Raw genomic sequence first — 21,493 nt, 5'->3', positions numbered from 1 at the left:
CAGGGCCCGCAACTGACATCTGTATCCCAGGCCCCAATGCCAGTAGGCTCTCTCTGGGAGCCTCCTGGCCACTCCTGCAAGCAGTGAAGCAGGCGGGTGAGCTTCTTGTCTTTACTTTTCATCCTCTTCTTCATATCCAGTCCCCAGTCTCATCCCCTGCTCTGTAATAGACTACCTCTTATGGTCTCTCCGCATTCTTTTACCTCATTCCCAGGGAACTAAGCAGATCCTAAGGGAACATCCTGCTTCCTTCACCCCTATAGATCCCCTCAGGCCCTACTTGTAGCCCAACCCCATCCAAAGCATCTGCTCCCGTTAAACACACTATACCTGTAACCTCCCATAGTTCTACCTTCCTAAGGACCAGAGAAGGCAACAGAAACCAAGGAACAAAACCCTCACTCAACAAAGACAAAACAGCATATCATCACCTCAGATTACAATCATGTCAAATACAGATGCTTGGACACTAGCACTAAAATAGAATCAATAACAGCCAGGGCAGGGTCTCTATTAGTGCATAGCAACTCTACTACAGTAGGCACAACAGACATATTGATCAGTTAAGTTCATTTGAGAAAGAAGCCACAAATAAATAATGAAAAAAAAAAGACATCATCTTGAACAAATGGTGCTGGCCAAACTGGACAATTGCATGAAGAAGAATCCAAATAGTTTCATACTCATCACCCTGCACCCACAAACACACACACACACACACACACACACACACACACACACACACACACATACAAAACTCCAAATGGATGAAAGACCTCAGCATAAAACTAGAAACACTGAACCTGAGAGAAGAGAAAACATGGAATAGTCTTGATTTCTTTGGCACAGAAAAAAGTATTTCTCTACAGAACACAATTGGCACAGGCAATAAGGTCAGAAATTAATAAATGGGACCTCATTTAGCGGAGAATCTTCTTCATGGAAAAGAACACTATGATTTTGAAAAAGCATCAGCTTTCAAGATGAGAAAATATTTTTACCAATTCCATATCCAGTAGAGAGCTAATGAGAAAACTTTATAAAGAACTCCAAACCTAGCTATCAAGAAAACAAAAACCCCAACTTAAAAACTGGTACAGATCTAAATAGAATTCTCAGGATAGGAAACTAAAATGGCTAAGAAACACTTAAATATTCAACATGCTCAGTCATCAGGGACATGCAAATCAAAGCTACTCTGTGATTTCATCCAAGTTCCTTAGAATAGCTAAAATCAGTAAAACAAGGGGCAGCTCATGCTGGCATGGATGTGTAGGAAGGAGAGAACTCATCCACTCTTGGGAATGCAAACTTGCACAATATCTTTGGAAATCAGTGTGGCAGGTCCCTGGGAAGATGGATCTACCTCAACAAAAAGGCACATTCTCAACTGTGATCATTGCTGCTCTATTCATAATAACTAGCAATTATGATTCAACCTATATGTCCTAGATGAACGGATAAAGAAAATGTGGTATATTTATACAATAGACTATTACTCAGACATTTTAAAAGAATGAAATGTATAGATAAATAAATGGAACTTTTAAAAAATCCTAAATGAGGTAATCCTGACTCAGAAAGACAAATATGGCATGTATTTGCTTATGTGTGGATATTAGATGTTAAGTCTTAGATAAGCAATCCATAGAACCATAGGAGTTAGGTTTACAGTAAGGAACTTGGGGAACAGATCTTCCTAGGAAAGGGAAATCGAATCGTTGATAGTTGTAGATGAATGTGGATGGAGACTGGAATGGAAGGATTAAACAGAGAGGAGAACAAGGGAAGAAAATATGGGGAGAGACAGATAAAATGATGGGACATTTATCCTAAATGAAATCACCAAATAATGGGGGAAACAGAGCCCTAACTATATATTTTCTGTCACCAAATGAAGTTTCTAATACTGAGAATAGGTAACATCTAATTGAGTGATTTGCCAAAGTGATCGGATAAAACACCTCAAACAACCAGGCTGTTTCCAAAGCCGTAGGTTGCTTTACCCACTTGGCCCTATAGCAGAAGACATAGCTGCAGAATTCTAAGAGGAAAAACAGAGAGGAACTTGGAGAAGTAGAGGGAGGGGAAACTAATATATTGTCTGAAAACAAGTCCTACTTTTAATAAATGAAAATTAAAAATTATGTCAAATTGTAATTTTATTCCATGGAAGTTAATAAAGATCACTAAGTTTTCAATATTTTTATTTGGGAGATTGAGTGATAGATTTTACAAGTTTAGTTCTCATGATGATGTGTAAACATATGGTTTTCAGTTTTATCTGAATTTAATTTTAGCAATTTATATTTTCCTAGATATTATATATTTCAATAAATATGATATAAGATTTTTTATTTTATTAGACTGTTAATTCTAGTTGAATATTCTGGCTATTTCAAGTATGTGCTACTTTTAGAAACTTCACTTCTTTTTTAATTTGTTAAAAATTTGCCAGTTTTAATAACCATTTTAAAAATGTTAAGCCATTTAGCTATTTTATTTGCTTGCTTCTTGGTTTATTTTTGTTTATCTCTCTTTTGTTTTCTTAGCTCATTTTCTTTGGATTTATTTTTCTGTTTCTTTTTAGCTTTTGCAAATTAGAGAATGTTCTCATTAGTTATTAATGACAAGAAAATATGGAGATTTTCCAAAGCAACACACTGGGTGAAAAGGTAAGCTGAGTATGTTGAAGTGATTACACCCATAATATTTTGGGAATTCAATCAAAAGTTTTATTATTACAAAAATAAGATGTATAGATTAAATGTATAATAAATGAGTTAAAGGGGGGAAAATGGATCACATCTTGTTATTTTGGAATGCTAGACAATGCTATAACACAAGAAAAAGAAGTTGGAATTAACACATTGTAAATAACATTGTCATACATACTGAAGAAAACTATTAGAACTGAATAAATACTTATACAAGGCAAACCTACAATCCATTTCTTCAAGATAGCCACAAAAATAAAAATAAAATAAAATGCTTATTATAGTTTATCTTAATATATTCTTATGGTTAGTAGAAATTCCAATAAAAGATATACATGATCTCTAGATAGAAATCCACAAAGTATTATCGATAAAGCCATATGAGATCTACACAAACACACCAAGTAACAGGCCCTGCCTATCATTGATCAGAAGGTTCAGCATTGTAAAATGTGCTAGCTTCCCTTAGATTCAACTGATTCTATACCACAGCTCCAGTACAAATCATACTGATGGCCTTTTTTTTTTTTGAGTTTTTAACTCAGACTAGTCTTGAACTCTGTGTCAGATATGAACACTTAAAATAACCAAAAAATTATAATAGCAATATATTATACTAGATAGACATATATTTCATGGGTGGAAATAAAACCTAGAAACAGACAAACTGAGATACAGATGTTATGACCAAAACCTCACATGAAGTCTTGTGAAGAAAGGTCTTACTGTATCACAAAGCAATTAAAATTCTTTATAGGAAAAAGACTATGGAGGCTAAAACAAGCTAGAAGTTGTAGGTTCATGTCATTATGCAGAAGGCAGGTACAGGATAGAATGAGGCCTGTCAGTGGATGAGAAGGAAAGATTGGCTGGAAAAAAGTTTTAGAGAGGCAGAGGAGGCAGGAGCAAGGAGGAGGGAGGCTGCTGAGAGAACATGAAAGCAGATGTTAAATTCCTCTCTGCACATTTACAGGTTGTTATGACTATTTTTTTATTTCATTGGATTTTTTTTATTTACATTTCAAATGTTATTCCCTTTCCTGGTTTCCTGAACATAAACCCACTGTCCATTCCTGTCCCCTTCTTCTATAAGAGTGTTTCCCTCCCCAACCACCCACCCTTTCCTGTCCCCCCTCCGACATTCCCCTACACTGGGGAGTCCAGTCATGACAGGACCAAGGGCTTCTCCTTCCATTGGTGCCCAACAAGACCATCCCCTGCTACATATGCAGCTGGAGCCATAGGTTAGGTCATGTATAGTCTTTGGATAGTGGTTTAGTTTCTGGGAGCTCTGGTTGGTTGGCATTGTTGTTCTTATGGGGTTGCAAGCCCCTTCAGCTCTTTCAATCCTTTCTCTTAATTCCTCCAACAGGGATCCCATTCTCACTTCAATGGTTTGCTGCTAGCTTTCAACTCTGTATTTCACATGCTCTGACTGCACCTCTCAGGAGACAGCTATATCAGGCTCAGCATGCACCTCTTAGCTTCATCAATCTTATCTAGTTTGGGTGGCTGTATATATATATATGGGCTGTATACCCATGTAGGGCAGGCTCTGAATGGCCATTCCTTCAGTCTCTGGTCCAAACATTGTCTCCATATCCCCTCCTATGAATATTTTTGTTCCCCCTTTTAAGAAGGAGCTAAGCATCTGCATTTTCGTAGTCCTTCTTCTTGAGCTTCATGTGGTCTGTGGGTTGTATCTTGGGTAATTCGAGCTTTTGGGCTAATGTCTACTTATCAGTGAGTGCATACCATGTATGTTTTTCTGTGATTGGGTTACCTTACTCAGGATGATATTTTCTCGTTCAATTCATTTGCCTGTGAATTTCATGAATTCATTGTTTTTGATAACTGCATAGTACTCCATTGTATAGATGTACCACATTTTCTGTATTCATTCCTCTGTTGAAGGGCTCTGGGTTCTTTCCAGCTTCCGGCTATTATAAATAAGGCTGCTATGAACATAGTGGAGTATGTGTCTTTGTTGTATGTTGGAGCTTCTTTGGGTATATGCCCAATAACTATTCTTATGGAATGGATATGTACAGGATTTTGTTTTGTCTAGATGGGAAAATTATATCTTATCTAGGTGGGTAGTTTATATCCTTATCAATTGGTTGTAAGTTTATTGTGTGGATGTATTGTGGATTGAGAATTTAACATGTAAATCAGATTGTTGGGTTATGGTTTGTTGAGTCTTGATTTTACTAGATAGGTGGAACCAGAGAGTTTGTGGCTAGCAGAGAGCTGCCAGGAGAGATACTAATCTGAGGTGAATTAGCTCTAGCTAGTTCTAACGACTCATTGGTGCAGGAACTATTGACCACCAGGGTACGTGTAGGAACCGGTTCTGCTGCTTTTATATATTTACTGCAACAGAAGTAAAGCCAAGGGAGGCCAGTTATCTCAATTTGAACAGAAAACAACCAAGAAAATACATGATACAATGTACTTTAAATCTGAATCTGAGACTTGTAATAGTAATTAAAATGGACTAAAGATGAACAGGATATCTTGGAACGGATAACTTGTGAAGTCAAGACAGGATAACAAGGCTAGAAATACATGAATCAATGTGTGTATTACTTAGCCAGTCAAATGTTGTGCTTGTGGTATAGAATGCCACATGAAAATTAACAAGAAATGTGGGAAACAGAGCAAAGTCTACATGTGCCAACTATCAAAGAAGGTATTGTAGAATCATGAGTAGTTATAGGGAAACCACAAGGCTGCCTAAAATAAGTGGGCCTGGCTAAAACACAAAGAGACTCAAGGGCAGGTGGCCTGAGAGAACGTCCTTGATTCTCTTCAGTACTGTTGTGGAAGAGACGAAATGTTGACTTTAGATGGAGCCAGTGTCTTGCATGACTGAGGATGTGACTCACTGCCCTTCTCTAAAATCCTGAATCTACACTTAAAATTGACCCATAACCATCTATTCAACACAGGACAACCTGTAATAACCTAAACAGAGTCAGACCATCTGTGCATCCACCAGTGCTCTGAGCAGACATAAATAGGGTTTATGTGGCTTCACACAACAGGTTCAAATGCACAGCAATGGGAGCAAAAGATGAGGAGACCAAGCCTGACACCAAACAAATCCCCTGTGCCATCCCATTCTGACTCATGCTCCTATCAAGAGAATCTCACTGAAAGTCAGAAATGGGACTTGGATGTGGGAGATAGCAGCAGTTTGGCAGGAATAACTTTGAAGAGGAAGAATCAAGTCCATTTTCAATTTGCCCAGAGTCCAACTGTGAGGGTCTACAAAAGCTAAGATGCTTGGGTCTGGCAGTACTGGACTAGAGAACATGGTTACACTATCACATCCTGCCTCTGGCCACACATGCTCCTGCACAGCAGCTTGGTCATGGCTGTGAAAAATCTAAATATACATACAGGGCAATCCCAGCTACATATCATGGAGGGATTTCAGGTGACATGCTGGGAGGACATTGCTGATTTTGTATTTCTTACAACACAGAACAAATGGGGAACAACTCAAATATTATCAACAAATGTTATTTAAATAAATTAAAATATGTTCAGACAATGGAGTCATTTTCAACAATTTCAGAGAACAAGGTCTGCCAATAAAAACATAGAAATCTAATCATGATTACTAACTGAAAAACCCTTCAGGAGAACAAAATCCATGCAGTTCCATAAGTAAGTAGATATTATGCAAATTAAACTTAAGTATTTGCATTTTCACAGAAAAAATATATTTTCAAACTGTTTCGTAAATCTTTTTTCTAAGGTTTTAGTAAACATCTTTTTAAACTTTCTTCTCTTTTTAAAGTAATGTTCTATCATTTTAAGTTAAAGTAAGTCAAATTAGAACGTTTGCATCATTTGACAAACAGGCGAATGCCCCAAAGAAGGATTTGTATTAAGGAATTTGGGAATGCTCAAACTGTTTAATTCAGTAAGTTATTTCCTGGGATTTGTTCTAAGGAATTAATCATAAACATGGACAAAGATTTTCTTGTAAGATTGCTTGCCAAATCATTGTGGGTAAGCTAGCAGTACAAACATCTGACAAGAGAAAAGATGTTTAATTATTCATGTTCATAATACACACTAACCAATGTCTTGTAGACCCACAATTTCAATCAAATTAAAATTAATATTCGTAGTTGCCTCTATGATGTACATGCATGCATTTCTTTGTCTTGCCATTGATCTGTACAACCACTCCAGCTGTTAGCACAGCATATGCTGCACTAGGGGTAGCAGCTACTCTTGTGACCAATAAGGCAGTGATCATTCATGAAGGTTACACATAAACAGTGCATGTAAGGTAGACTTGACTATCTCTGTGTCTTATTGGGCCTAATCATATACAAATGCCAAGGGGCAACCGCACAAATAGATTGATATGAGATATTTGTCAATGTGGAATGGTAATGCCTGGTAAAGAGATGATATATGCTTCACAAAAATATGTGTGCCCTAGTTTTATAAGTACACAACATCAAATTTTAATGAATAAAATGTAATACTGTGCTCAGAGTATAACAAGAGAGCTGCACAATGATGAGGTCAGAGAATAGGCCCTTGGAACTTTACAGGGTCAAACAAGGAGTTGTAGCAGGGTTCCGCTGGACTGTCTAGGAGGCATTGGTTACTGAAGGGACAGAAGTGTCTATCTAAAGGAAGACACTGGGCAGGACCAATCAGCGAGAAGGAAAGAAAGTGCAGGAGGTGGAACTTATAAAAATTCAAATCACAGCCCCTGAGTGGACCTTAACTTGAGCCCCTTCTCTGCCCTTGATGGCTCTTTTGTCCTAACTGTGCCTGATGCTTCCCCATCCCTGCTTGAGATCTTGATCATGCTCAGACTCTGACTGACTCTGTGATCTCCAACCCTTCTTCTTTCTCGATGACCCTCTTCTCTTCAGTTGTCAGTCCACTTTGCTTCCATGTTCTCGCTCTCTTGCTGGGTCATTTTCTATGATGTACAGTTTTTATCTGTCCTGTTGAATGAATATGGTGGTTCCCTAAACCAACCTCACTCAAGACCCCTGTACCAAAAGGTCGATGGAAAGTTTCTGGGCTCATCTGCTGCTTGCCACCAAGATACTGCAATGCAGACAAACTAAGAGCAATGTCATAAATAAAGCCACTTTCTCTTTAAAAGTCTATATTAGACATGGTATTGGCAATGTTTATAATGTTGTTATTGTAATGTTAATACTCTGTAAGTTTTGAGTTCCCTTCTACTAGATCACTCAATATAATTTCCCATGGAAAACTGGGACCAGCAACACAATTAAAGAGGTCTCTCTGAACTACCACAGAAAGGCACTCAAGTCTAAGGCATGGTATACTCTTGGGTGATGCAAAATATAACCCTTGGTACCCTTTACTGGCACTCACATCCCACCATTTTTATTGTATAAGTCACAGTCATGCTCAGCACTGAAGTGCATTAGGTTGCAATCCTTAATAGGATGAAATCTGTTACGGTGCTTTGTTATTAGACTTTTAATTTAATTCAGATCAGATAATTATAGCATGTTAAAGTTATAAACAAAAGTCTCTGCAGAACTCTCCAATGGAATGAAAACGAATCACTGGGATAGGGAAGTGTGTAGGGAGGGCCAGCTGACCTATAATCTATACTTGTCCTACATCCCGTATAGCATAGTCCCATATATATATATATATATATATATATATATATATATATATATATATATATATACACACACACACACACACATACATACACATCATGAAAAATGTTAGAGTTACAATCTTTTTCAGAACAAATAGTTCATGATGGTCATATTTCCCTTTTCTCTCACCTTTCTTGACAAAACAGCATCCAAGAATGATCTGGCCTTCCAGGGATTCAAAAGTGATCCAGCTACAACTCTCTCAGCAAATGCAGCAACCCTCGCATTATTTCCCCATGCAGCTGCTCACTAATATTTAGACCATGAAAATCATCTGCATTTAAAAGTCATAGCACGAATGTACAGCAAGGCTTCCTCTTGTCATAGGACAAACTGCACTGTGTTTACTCGTAATTTGCAGATAGAAAACATAGGCTGTATTGACTATGTCTCCAGTGAAATTATTAAGGCTTGTTAAACTCCCAGCACATATTGCAAACCAAGATCAGCTTCTGTTCTGTGAGCATAGTGAAATTAAAACAAAACAAAACAAAACAAAACAGTACAATGTGTACTTTTAGTTATTTTCTAAGCCACCATTTTCAAAGGTCAGGCCTATTTTCTGAAATGAGTTACTTCATCAAAATTATGGATAGGTGAGTTGAATATCAATTTAGTAAATTATTTACAAATACTTATGCCTCTCTCTTCGCTTATTGATTGTTTAATTTCTTTGAATTAAAAAGTTGCGCTGGCAGAAGAAAATTTCCTAAACAGAACACCAGTGGCTCAGGTGCTAAGGTCAAGAATTAAAAAATGGGACCTCGTAAACCTGAACAGCTTTTTTAAGTCAAATAACACTATTAACAGGACAAAATAGCAGTCTAAATATTGGGAAAGGATGTTCACTAACCCTAAATCTGACAGAGGGCTTATATCTAAAATATATAAAGAACTCAAGAAGTTAGACTCAAAAAAAAACCCAAATAACACAATAAAAAAAATGAAGTGTAGAACTAAACAGAGAATTCTCAACAGAGGAGTCTCAAATGGCTAAGAATCACTCAAAAGAAATATTCAACATCCTCAGTCATCAGGGAAATATAAATCAAAATAACCCTAAGAATGGCTAGGGTAAAATGTCAAGTGACAGCTTATGATATTGAGGACATAGAGAAAGAGGAACACTCCTCCATTATTGGTGGGATTGCAAACTAGTAAAACCACTCTGGAATCAATTGGTTTCTCAGAACATGGAAATATTTCTACCTGAAGACCCAGCTATACGGCTTCTAGACATATACCCAAAAGATGCTTCACTATACCCTAAGGACATTTGCTCCACTATGTTCAGAGCAGCTTTATTTCCAATAGCCAGAAACTGGAAGCAAGCCAGATAACCCTCAACTGAAGAAATGATACAGAAAATGTGGTACATTTACACAATAGAATGCTATTCAATGATTAAAAACAAGGACATCATGAATTTTACAAGCAAATGGATGGAACTAGAAAAATACCATCCTGAGTGAGGTAACCCACACCCAAAAGGGCAGGATATGCATACTAATATACTCACTGATAAGTGGATATTAGCCACAAAGTTCAGAATACCCATGATACACCCCATTGACTGTAAGAATTTAAAGAGTGAAGGCCCAAGTGAGGATGCTTGAATCCCACTTAGAAGGGGAAACAAAACAACCATTGGAGGCGGAAGGAGGGAGGGAGGGAGGGAGGGAGGGAGGGAGGGAGGGAAGGATCTGGGCGGGATAGGGGAGGATAGCGGTATGGGGTGGGGCAGGATCAGGCATGCAGAGAGACAGGAGAGGGGCCCAGATGGCCAGGAGAATTAATGGAAATAAGTAACTGCCAGGTAGGAGGTAGGGATAGGGAACATTCTCTAGAAAGTTCCAGAGAGGAGGGATGAGGGAGCCCCCCAGGAGTCAATGCAGGTGACCTTAGCTGAAATGCCCAATAGTGGGGCTATGGAACCTGAAGAGACTGCCTGCAGTAGCCAGACAAACTCCCCAGTGGAGGGATGGGAAGGACAACTCACCTACAAAGCTTTTAACCCAAAATTCATCCTGTCTTAACGAAATTCAGGGACAGAGAGGAAGCAGCGACTGATGGAATGGCTGACCAGGGACTGGCTCATTGAGACTCATCCCATGGGCAGACACCAAGTTCTCATACTATTAATGATGCTATGTTGTGCTTGAAGACAGGAGCTTAGCATAGCATGCCTCTGAAAGGCTCTACCCAGCAGTTGACTGAGACAAATGCAGATACTCACAGGTAAACACTGGATGGCAATCAGCAACTCCTATGGAAGAGTTAGAAGGATTGAAAGCCCTCAAGGAGATGACAACCCCACAGGAAGACAAAGTGTCAACTAATCTGAATTCCTAGGAACTCCCAGAAACTGAGCCACTAATCAAAGACTATATAATGGTTCATCCAACGTCCCAGGCACATATGTAACAGAGGGCTGCGTTGTCTGGAGTCAGTGGGAAAGGATGCACCTAATCCTGCAGAGACTTGATGCACCAGGGTAGGGGGGATACTGGGAGGTGGGGCTGTCCTCTCAGAGTAAAAGGATGAGGAGAGGAACTCTCAGGGATGGAGACTAAGAGGGGGAGGCATTTTGGAATGTGAATAAATAAATACTTAAATACATAAATAAATGTTTTAAAGTTGTGCTGATACATTCAAAAATGCTTACTTTCAGGGGAGGTGTGGAGTGAAAATATTGTACAATGGGATAGATGTGTATATGATTGCCTCTAGGCTGATGACTAGAAAAGCGTTGAGTGGGGAAATGCTCAGTCAGTGATGTGTTTTCATGCCAGCTGAAGAATCTGGGCTTGATCCTTCGAACCCACATAAAAAATCTGGGGATGGTGGCACAGCCTTCTCCTCTCAGCACTGGAGAGGCAGAGACAAGCAGTCTCCTTGGGTTCTCTCGCCAGCTAGCCTAGTCTAGCTGGTGAGTCCTGGGCAGTGAGGGACACTGACTTAGGAAAATCAAAGCAAAAGAAACAACGATAATATCAACAAAACCCCACCAATCACCACCAGCACCACCACCACCAACAACAAACAGATAGAAAGGGTGATGAATAGTCCCTGTGAATAACACTCAATCTTTATGTTGGGCCCCTTAGCATACCTGTATACCCTTTGCACTATGCCCACACGTAATAAATAATAACATAAAAGAAAAATTCTATACTTATTAACTTTACATAACACCATTCTTTGCTAATTATCTCTTTCCTTTCTTATCAATACTTAATGGAGGCTTACATTTACCTGACAGTTTGGTTTGACCCAACAGTTGATCTCATTCAGGGGAGACACTGCCCTTTTTCATCCACAGGAGAATTCCAAGAAACATAAATGTTGAAATCCTCCAAAGAGTCAGAAAACTGTTTTCACAGAGTCATTCACAATGGTGAGTTTTTTCTATTCCTTAGAGCCAGATGAATGACTTCTGTATCATTTCAGCCAGGTGTACACCCCTCAATGATTTCATATTTACTTACATGTTGGTTGGTGAACAACAAACTTTATTGATTCTGCTACTCAAATTTACCTTGGTACTCTTCTGATAGATCAGTCATTTATCTTGATCAAGCATACAATAAAATTTAAATGAACTATAAGGTATTTATGAATGTTCTTATTTGCATGTAGTGAGGGGGCAAAATAATAGGTTTCATGATAACATTTTTCTATGTGTACAGAAGGCGCCTTGAACTTTAGTCCCCATCATGCACATGTTTCCTTCCTCCTCATTGTGCTGTCCCTTTCCCACTCTGAAGAGTCTCCTGTCTACTGATCTACACATCAGTGGTCCTCTCTCTCCCTCTCTTCCTCCCTCCTCTTTTCTCTTCCTCTCTATCTCTCTTGTTTCTTTCTCTCTCTCTCTTTTTTATCTCCTCAGTTTGAAGTCCTCTTACATGATGAGGATCTAATGTGAGGTCAGTGGATCCTTACATGCCTTCTGCATGATGTGCTGAGCTTGCATAGATGACCCATCAGAACTTTAACAATACTGCTATTTGTGGGCTTAAAAAGCTCACCATGAACACATGGTTGCAACAGAAAACTTGATTTAAACATTTCTGTTTTCTTCAGTTTTCCACAATCCATTTTATTGCTCTAACTGTAAATTGGCATTTTTCTTTTTGTTCTACCTTCTCCTAGAACCACAGGCTGATTCCTGTTTTATTTCTTTGTTGCGTTTGTTTTGTTTTATGTTTTGTTTTGATCCTCTGATTTTCTTTTATTAACAATGATAGGGACTGAATTTATTTCTTCTCACCTGGAACCCTGGCTGGTCTCTGAGGTCTGCTTTGGCACATGGCTTACCATACTTACATGTGAAGACATAATTTGTCCTTTCTTATTGCTAAGACTACTACTCCACCATAACTTATTCTATAGGAAGAGAACTCAGGGAGGGTCTCTGACCTTCTCAGACCACCTAGTTTAGGCTGAATGCTGGAGGATGAATATGGAAGTTCAGCTCAACATACCTCTTTCACACTTTTAAGATACATAGGGAACCCACGGAATTAGTATTCAGTGTTGATGGTACCATGTTATACAGCAAAGCTCACTGTCAGATACAAGTTCTTCCACTTATTGAAGGCAGCTGAACATACAATTATAAAAATGTGAGGAAAAGTATAGCCACGGCAGAATGCTTTCTTCATAAGCTCACACGTTTTAATCATAGAGTGCATGGCCTACTGCTTCTCTTGCAAGGACACTGACCAGACAGACCTCCCACTGCCTAATGATTGATACCACACAACAAGTACCTGATGGTCTTGCCAGGATCAGCCTCTATGGTCCAAGTGCAATGAAGGTTGTTGTCATATGGGGCAGGGTAGCCAGGAGAGAGTATGCGTCCTGATGTGGCTGCATGGACGAGACCACCACACTCTGCTGTAAAAGACAAGACAGGGGAAGTTTACTCGGATGTCTGCCTGCCTGAATTCCTGTTTAGTTTTGCAAGCAAAGCCTAGCATGCCTGTATTAATTGATAGATGAGGAATAAGTCAGCTGCCCATCACGTCTCTTTTCCTTCTTTCCATGCTAAACTGGAACAGGTAGCCTGAACCCCCAGAGCTATCACAGCTAAGCACACAAACATTAACACTCTCTTGCCCTAGTTCTAGTGACAACAATACATGTAGCCAACACTCCAAAGTATAGGCTGTCTATCCTTTATTCCTAGAACGTGCACATATTTGCATACCTGTCTTGGGATCTGGTGCCGAGGACTATCCTCCCAGTCATAATGCTGGCAGTTTCAGGAGTTTGGCCAGAACTACTCACAAATGAGTATCATCTTTGGCTTGTTGATTGTTGCCTCACAGAAGGTGGAGCTGAGAGGGTGATAACCTTCACCTGAGTATATACCCCTTCCCACAATCAGTTGTATACAATTCTACCCTAATTACACATAGCTTTGTGGTCTCAAGGAAAGACTAGAGTAGGTAGGTGGGGAAGAACTGGGTATGGGAGTTACCATGCATTCTGGGTACACATCTTCCAGTATGGCTGCTTTGAGGCCACCCACGCTATTGCTGATAACTTCTCACACAATATATTATGAGTAAGTCTAGTGAACTCCTTGATTCCAAGAGCAAACTGTGGTAGAACTGAACTTCGGTTTGTGGTTGGGACCTTGGCAGGAGGAGTAGATCTTGCTATGTCTACCATGGGATGTAATCAGCATATATACAAACATCCCCTTTCTCAGGAACTTGCCCCAAGGGACATGGAGCATAAACTCTTTGAACTGGCTTTTCGTTGGAGTCTGACCCAGCGTTACCGACTCACCCACACAGGAAGGCATAGGTTTGTCCCACACCCTTCGGTCCCCACTCAGGCAGGTCAGGGTACTGCTGCCATGCATTGCGTAGCCTGGGTTGCAGCTGTAGAGAACCACAGTGTCTGTGAAGTGACCATCATCTCGGATCCTGTAGCCATAGTTAGGGATGCCTGGATCCTCACATTTCACTAGGTCAAAACCTAGAGGGAGAAAGGGACAGGTGAATCAACTCAAGAGAGAATGCACTTCAGTCTTTAGATGAGAGACCGTCAAGTGTTGGAAGAAAAGGACACAGGTGTTATTCCAAAGGAAAAAAGGAGTTGTGGGTCTTGGTGAGATCTAAAAGCAAATGGCATTGTTCTAAAGAGTATGGTTGCCATAGTCACCCCTCTGCTGTCTATTTTCTGCCTTCCAAGGGCTCTGTGTTTCTGACATCTCATCCCCACCTCTGGTCAGCACGCTGCTTTCTCCAGCTCAAAATTCCTTTCAGGCGTAAGCTCAGAGCTTCCACATGTAGCTCCTGTTCAACTCAGACACCCATAGTGAGGGTGTCAAATGGCTGTTGTGAGAGCGTTGTGCAAGAAAACCCACAGCACCCACCTCCTGGCAATTTCCCTACCTCCAAGATCTCAAACACCATGAGAGTTAAAATGGTGTTGTTTGGATTTTGGAAATAACTCAGTCCATTGGTTATGTGCCTGTCTCAGAAGCACAAGACTTGAGTCTGGATCCTCAGTAATTACGTAAAATGCCTGCTATGGTAGAAGATAAAAACTGGAACCCCTGGAGCTTGCTAGCCAGTCACTGAGCTCCAGGTTCAGTGAGAGACCTTATCTCCCAAAATAGGATGGAGAACAATTGAGGAAGACACCCATCCTTAACCTCCCACCTTCATGCACATATAGAATACACGCATAACCACCAAGTCACTAATCCAAACCAGGTCTCAGGAGATCCAGACGGCCATGATCCTGTAGCCTGGTCTAGAGCCACCTGAGGACCTCAGCAGCTCAGACTGCAAAAGGAATCACAGAGCCATCTTACCATGAACCTTTAAATGAGCTGATGACTAAAATGAAGATTTAGCCACTGTGGTTCTGAGCTGTACCTCGTTTCCAAGAGAGGCAGTATTTTAGGGCTGCCTGTGGAGACAGCCTTACACTAACATATTGCTCTGTAGATCTTGATGCAAATTCCAATGATTATCAAAAGCAGAGCTAGAATGTTTGTGGAGCCATGTGGTCTGTTTGCTTCCATTCCTACCTAACCTTTCTTTGCTAAATTAGATTAAATTTGAAAATGGATCTGCAACTTTCCACACTGTTTGCCTGTCGAGCTTGCAAGCCTTTGAGGAGAATTGCTCTTTACATTTGCAATCTGGTTTTACTCCAGGGAGCTTTAAATAAGCAAGACAAAGTCTTGCTCCTTTGTAGATGGAATGGAAAGGAAAGTGCAGGCTTCTGGTCCTTTCCTGGGCTGCACCGCACCACAGCTTTCTTTTGCAAAGTTCCCTGATCTGCAGTATCAGACTTCACTGACCACAGAATCATTATCTTCACAGTAACTTCGCTCTGTTTTCAAATGCTAACCATGTAGGAAAACTGAAATGCAAGAGCAGAAGCACCTGTCATGTTACTGCAAAGAGGGACAGTTTGAATTGCCACAATTCAGTGTGGGAATAAGGAAAGGGCCTCAGTTACATGCAGCCCTGGGACTTTGCAATGATGCCATCTCCGTGAAATACTGGAGTCTTGTGCAGCATAAGCACAAGTCTCCCTGAACCCTGGTGCTGTACTAGGCCTGAGTGATGTAAGCCCGGATCGTTCTGATGCTGTTGCACATGGCTTTGGAATTTGGAGGGGATATCATCTGAACTGTACTCAGGAGGCAATCCTACCCAGGCCCTGCATCAACAGGAGACAGAATGATCAGCTAGGTGGCAGTGACCTCACACCTCTAGGAAGGTTCTATTGGCTAGAGCAAACATGGTGCCCAAATGTCCCTTCTTCTGAAACTGAGTGTGCTTAGTATCATCCCAGGTGCATGTACACTTGGGAATCCATTAAACAGAAGAGGTTTAGGCACCATGAAGACAATGTTGAGCCTTATTGTCAGTGCTATTGTATTAGGATCGCTAACCAACTAAAGCATTCATCTAGTGTGCCACTTTGCACACAATAGTCCACCCAGGTCTTGTCATAGACCAACTGCAGGCCACCTAGAAACCCTCTCCATACTTTATCCCCCCACCCCCAAGATAGCCACAGCCTACAGAGTATCTGAAGTTCACCCACCATCATCCAAAAGTTCATCTGCCAAGAGCAGCTGGAATCCAGATATTGTAAATTCATAAAAATGTCATATGTAGATCCATATTCAGAATGCGCACAAGTTAAAAACCCTCAGTTGGATTTCTATGGTGGGCTGTTGATAAGATTGAGTGAACTGGGTGTTTGGTCAGGTTTTTAAACTGTACACATGCTTGGAATCTTTGAAAGTTGCCTGTTTAGTGCAATGGTCTCAATCACAGTTGGGTTAGGGTACGGTTTCCATTCCACTAATGCATGTCATATAATTGTGCACATACATGTGCACACGCAGGCACACACACACACAGACACACACACACACACACACACACACACACACACACACGAATATCCATTCACACAGAGAGATTAACCCAACACACAGAGACCCACTTTAAGTGAGATGAGAATGTATACAGACAAATGGCCACAGCGGCTTTTCAGTTTCACAATAAATCATGTCTTCCATGAAGAAAGAGCACAGCCCCCAGAAGACATTGTTTTGTGTGGATGTGTGCTTGCATTTATGGAACAAGAGCAGCGATGCTCTTGGGAATTCAGTGAATGGTTTCAGTATTGCCTGGTCACCACTGCCCAGATGGTCTACAAATGTTAGTGTCTCTGATAGCACTCAGAACATGTATTGTTCATGCTGAGCAAATATGTTTTTTGTGGGACCAAATCTCCTAGCTCCACAAGGATTTTTATTCCACAATGATCTTAGTTGAACATTTTCTCCTCTTCTAATGGCTTATTTGAGGCAAGAAAAAGGAATCAAAAAAAGAAACAAGAGAGAGAGATAATGCATATCAGTAAAAATTTCAACTAAATTTGATGTGGAGCCAGGTTTTATAGAATTATGTTTAGTTCCTTTTTAATCACTTAGTTGAGAAAGTTGTTTGTGCTACATGTCAGGCCAAGGAGGGAAGGAAGCGATTTATTGATGAGCGGGAACATCATCAGAAAGACAGACAGAGGCTTCCTAGGTTATATGCTATTTTTTTCTTTACCTTTATTATTTGTTCCAAAGGTCACAAAAAATATGTTGCCTCATAAAAGTTCTGCACTCAATTCTTCACACCTGTAGGCTTACCTAGTTCTTCTGTGAGATACATCCTTCCACTCTGGAAGGTGGCGGAGTATTTGGCCATCCCATAACTTACTTGTCCAATTGTCAATCCACCAAAGAGAGCATGTTCTCCTGAATTTCTAATGGCTTGTTAATTGACACAGTTACAATAGAAACCAGAGACACTTCTACCTGGGGGTTGCATAGACGAGACCTTGGTTGATATTTTAATGGAATGAGAGGAAGGTATATCATCTTCCAGAGATATGTCTGAGTCCCTTGCACTACAAAGAAGCTTAGTCACAAGCCATGAAACAGGGTACTGTCTGTGTGGGTACTCGGGTTTGACCAGAGTCTGCCTAGGGCTCCAGCCTTCGAGCCACCCATCTCTGTAGATACATGGGGACCCATGTCTGACTCTCTGGGTGTCCAGGAATGCAGGTCTACCATGATGCTAGAAGATCAACCCATACCATCTGCTCCAAGAATAATCTAACACTACTTTCAAAATTGATAAAGGGATTTGGAACTACAGAAGTCTAAAATTATTCTACATCACTAGGACGTTAAATCTTCACTGTTTTAGGGGAAATGTTTTTTTTTTTTACTACAACACATTTTTTAATTCCAAGTTACTAGAAGACATTTTATTTGAATCTACAAAAATTATTTCTATGAAAAAGAGACATCTCTGATATAATGTAAAGTTAAAAAGATTTTGAAATAGTTTATATGAATGCCACTAAACAATGATAGCTTAAAAATATTGACAAGTAACCTCCCCTGTAATGAAGCCACAGGCTGCCAGGGACAGGCTAAATACTGCCTGTATGTTTTCTTCATGCCACTTTGAAAAAAATAAATCAAGTTATTTGTGTCAAAACATTATGAGGAGCTATAGTCTATGCCTGAATATTTAGTCATTTTGCTTCTGTCTCTCTTCTAGAGATTTCTTCATAAATCATCGTTGCAGCAAGAATTTGATGTGTTCTAGTCAAACAAGATCCAAACATCAAGTATATTAAAATTACTCCCCAATATCTTTTGTAATGATTATGCATTTTGATATTCCTTACACAACCTATTTTCTAAGACATGTCTTTATCTTACAGCTCTCCCAAATGTAATGAGGATTTAGTGATAGATGTAGACTGAATATCCATCCTCTAATTTCCTAACTAAAGCTTCCCTTTACATGTATCCCTCTGTGCGATAAGGACCTGGAGTTGGGTATTAATAACTCTGGCTCTGTGACCCAGAGAATGTGCCTTTTCTGCTCAGTAACTATAGAATATGGTTAGAGGAGGCACCTGTCGCCCTAGTGTCTTCTCCTGGGAGTAACTGAAACCATCAGACATGGCAAACCACTACCTCACAGTTTTACATAAAGCATTTCAATGTGGGCAGTGTTTTAGCCAGACAAAATAATCATTTTCTTAGTAATCTATAAAAGCTTAGCACCTCTAAAATGTGGATAATGATTTCACACATCTGCTTCGGAAAGGAAAGGTATACTGAAAAAAACAATCCAAACATCCATTTTGTTAACTCTAGTAGCAGCTTTATGAAATGAGAGGTTGGTATGGGGTAACTGCTTAAACTAATTTTTTGTGACTTACTTGAGAAGAAGAGTTAATTAATATTGAACTTCTTGAAGTCTTAATTGACCTGTGTTTAAAAATACAACTCATAAGAATAAAATTCTCTAAGTGCAGTGTTTGCATTTGGTTTGAAAATATCAAGTTATAAATCTGTGTCACTCCGTGGTCATGGTTACTATAGGTTTCCATTGATTTATAAGGCAATGTAATTTTTCATTGATTGACCTAATTTCCCCCACATATTAAGTATTTTTCTGCATATTATCTTTTTTCTTTTTTTTAAAGAATATATTAAAGACAGGTTTATTGGAAAGCTGCTTTTGGGTGAGATCACTGGCTCCAAGGCCGAAAGTCAGAGAAGTTACTATGGGGAGAGAGAATGGGGTGGCAGGGGAGAGGAAAAGAGAAAGAGAGTGTGTGTGTGGGGAGAAAGAGAGAGAGAGAGAGAGAGAGAGAGAGAGAGAGAGAGACAGAGACAGAGACAGAGACAGAGACAGAGAAGGAGGAAGAGAAGGAGGAGGAGGAGAAGGAGAGGAAGAAAGAGCCCACACATTGTCTTTTAACATCACTTTTTATTATTTTTGATGTGAGACCCCCCTGTGTCAAGAAACTGCGAATTTTCAGTAAAATAACAATAGTGATCAAGATGTACTCAAATTGAAATGTGAGCTCCTGACCTCTGGGAAGAGACAGGAAAGTCAAGAAGTCTATGATGGAGGTCAGATAATGAAATGTCTCCTGTTGCCCCTAAAAGCACCCAGTGCATTTTATCAAATCACTCATGACTGTGCAATAAAAATACACTAATATTTTTTAATTAAAGGATAAAACAAGGTTAATGAAGATAAGGTCTTTTCAAGTTGATCCTGAAATATTACTACACAGCTCTGAATTTTGTCTACATTTAATTTGTCTAAATTAAAAACAAAACAAAACAAAAAAGCTTTATATCTGGTTGGCTCTGCTTAATGAAAGAAGCCAAGAATCGGGACATCAGCCACTCTGAGGTGTCTATGTAGAGGAATTCATATTCCTCACCCTCTGATTTCTCATTACATATTCATCCTTTTTGTATTTTAGGGCAGGGTTGTATAGAGCAGGGAAAAGTTCAGCAGAGCAGCCGACTGAAGTTCTGACTCACCTGGAGCCATTCTCCACACACCAAGCTTGAAACTCCAGCCAAGAACCTTGATTCCCTTGCTAAGACACTATCATCAGTTTTGAGCCCCACAGGAAGGACAGCAAATGGCTTCAGAACTCAAGGAACGCTGCCCAGGGGTTATCACAGCCACATGGGTGAGCCTTCATGTGGCATGGCTCTGAGGACTGTGTGTTCTGAGGACTCCATGCTGTTATGGAGTTCTGCTCTGTTTAATGCCCTTACATCTCTCATAATCTAACAATTGTATGGAAACTTTAAGGAGGCTTCCAGCCCTACTCTGGACAGTGTCTCTGGCATTTACAGTACTAAAGCTTGATCTCTCTCAGGCATTGCTGCTGGAGCAGATTAATGATTCTATCAGCATCCCAGAGAAGAGCTTAGAGATATAAATTGTCAACAATGACTCCCACCCTAGGAAACATGTGGAAAAATAAAGACGTTGTTAGTGAAGCTAGTTTGAGATGGTTTCTGATGTAGAAAATCTTAGGGAACAATCTGAGGTTCAGAAAGGCACGCTCTTATTAGTCAAGCTGGGGACCTTTATGGTCGGGGAACAAGAACAATGGCAGCACTGGCTGATGTGATTTGCACTGAGGCTGGACTGGTGATGGTTGATTTCTTATACCCATTTTTGCCTTCAGTTTTGTGATGTGATTTATTAAGAATTACTGATGAGTAGATATGCATTTTTAGAATTTAAGGTAGATAATGACTTTTTTTTTTACAAAAGTTTTAAAAAAGATTTGTGATTCTTTTAAGATTCTTTTGAGATTACTTTTAAGGATAAATAACAAAATTACTTCTTTATTTGTAATTGCAAATTGCTGCTACCTGCTTGCTGAGAAAACTGCCTTGCTTGCTTACATTTTGTTAATCTATAGCTAGTTGGTTAAGAACGTATGTGGCCTCTTGAGAATAATTTGTGTTCTTTACCTGTACTACCTAATGTTATCTCTTGTAAAGGTACTGAGAAACACATTGTTATTTTTATAATCATTCACTATAAGAAAAACTAAAATGTAATCACATTGTAACTGTATTCTGCCTGAAAGATTTTGCTGGGATACATAAGCCATGGAAGAAAGAATAAAGTGAAGTATGGTATGGTAAATTATGGTGCAGTGTGGCTGGAACATTGTCTCTCCCATCCATGA

General features: G+C 39.7%; 2 protein-coding genes across 2 annotated transcripts in view; both read right to left on the bottom strand.

Moving 5' to 3' along the window:
* Erich1 (glutamate-rich 1) overlaps nucleotides 1–21,493 on the bottom strand; it is a gene marked incomplete at its 5' end in the record, with an annotated part of 52,793,804 nt that overhangs the window by 1,973,915 nt on the left and 50,798,396 nt on the right.
* The window catches only part of Csmd1 (CUB and Sushi multiple domains 1), a 1,600,021-nt gene that overhangs the window by 222,621 nt on the left and 1,355,907 nt on the right, over nucleotides 1–21,493 (bottom strand). For both annotated transcript variants that reach the window (XM_087588866.1, NM_001037327.2), the window contains exons 24-25: nucleotides 14,207–14,398; nucleotides 13,180–13,306 (exon numbers count right to left, since the gene is read on the bottom strand). In XM_087588866.1, coding sequence (XP_087444992.1) covers nucleotides 13,180–13,306; nucleotides 14,207–14,398 — 319 coding nt within the window. The remainder of the gene's footprint in view (nucleotides 1–13,179; nucleotides 13,307–14,206; nucleotides 14,399–21,493) is intronic.

This window comes from Rattus norvegicus, chromosome 16 (genome assembly GCF_021556685.1).
Source record: "Rattus norvegicus strain SHRSP/BbbUtx chromosome 16, alternate assembly SHRSP_T2T, whole genome shotgun sequence".
In the NCBI taxonomy this organism is placed as follows: Eukaryota; Metazoa; Chordata; class Mammalia; order Rodentia; family Muridae; genus Rattus; species Rattus norvegicus.
The sequence above is the reverse complement of the archived record's forward strand: the minus strand, read 5'-3'. Positions and strand labels throughout refer to the sequence as shown.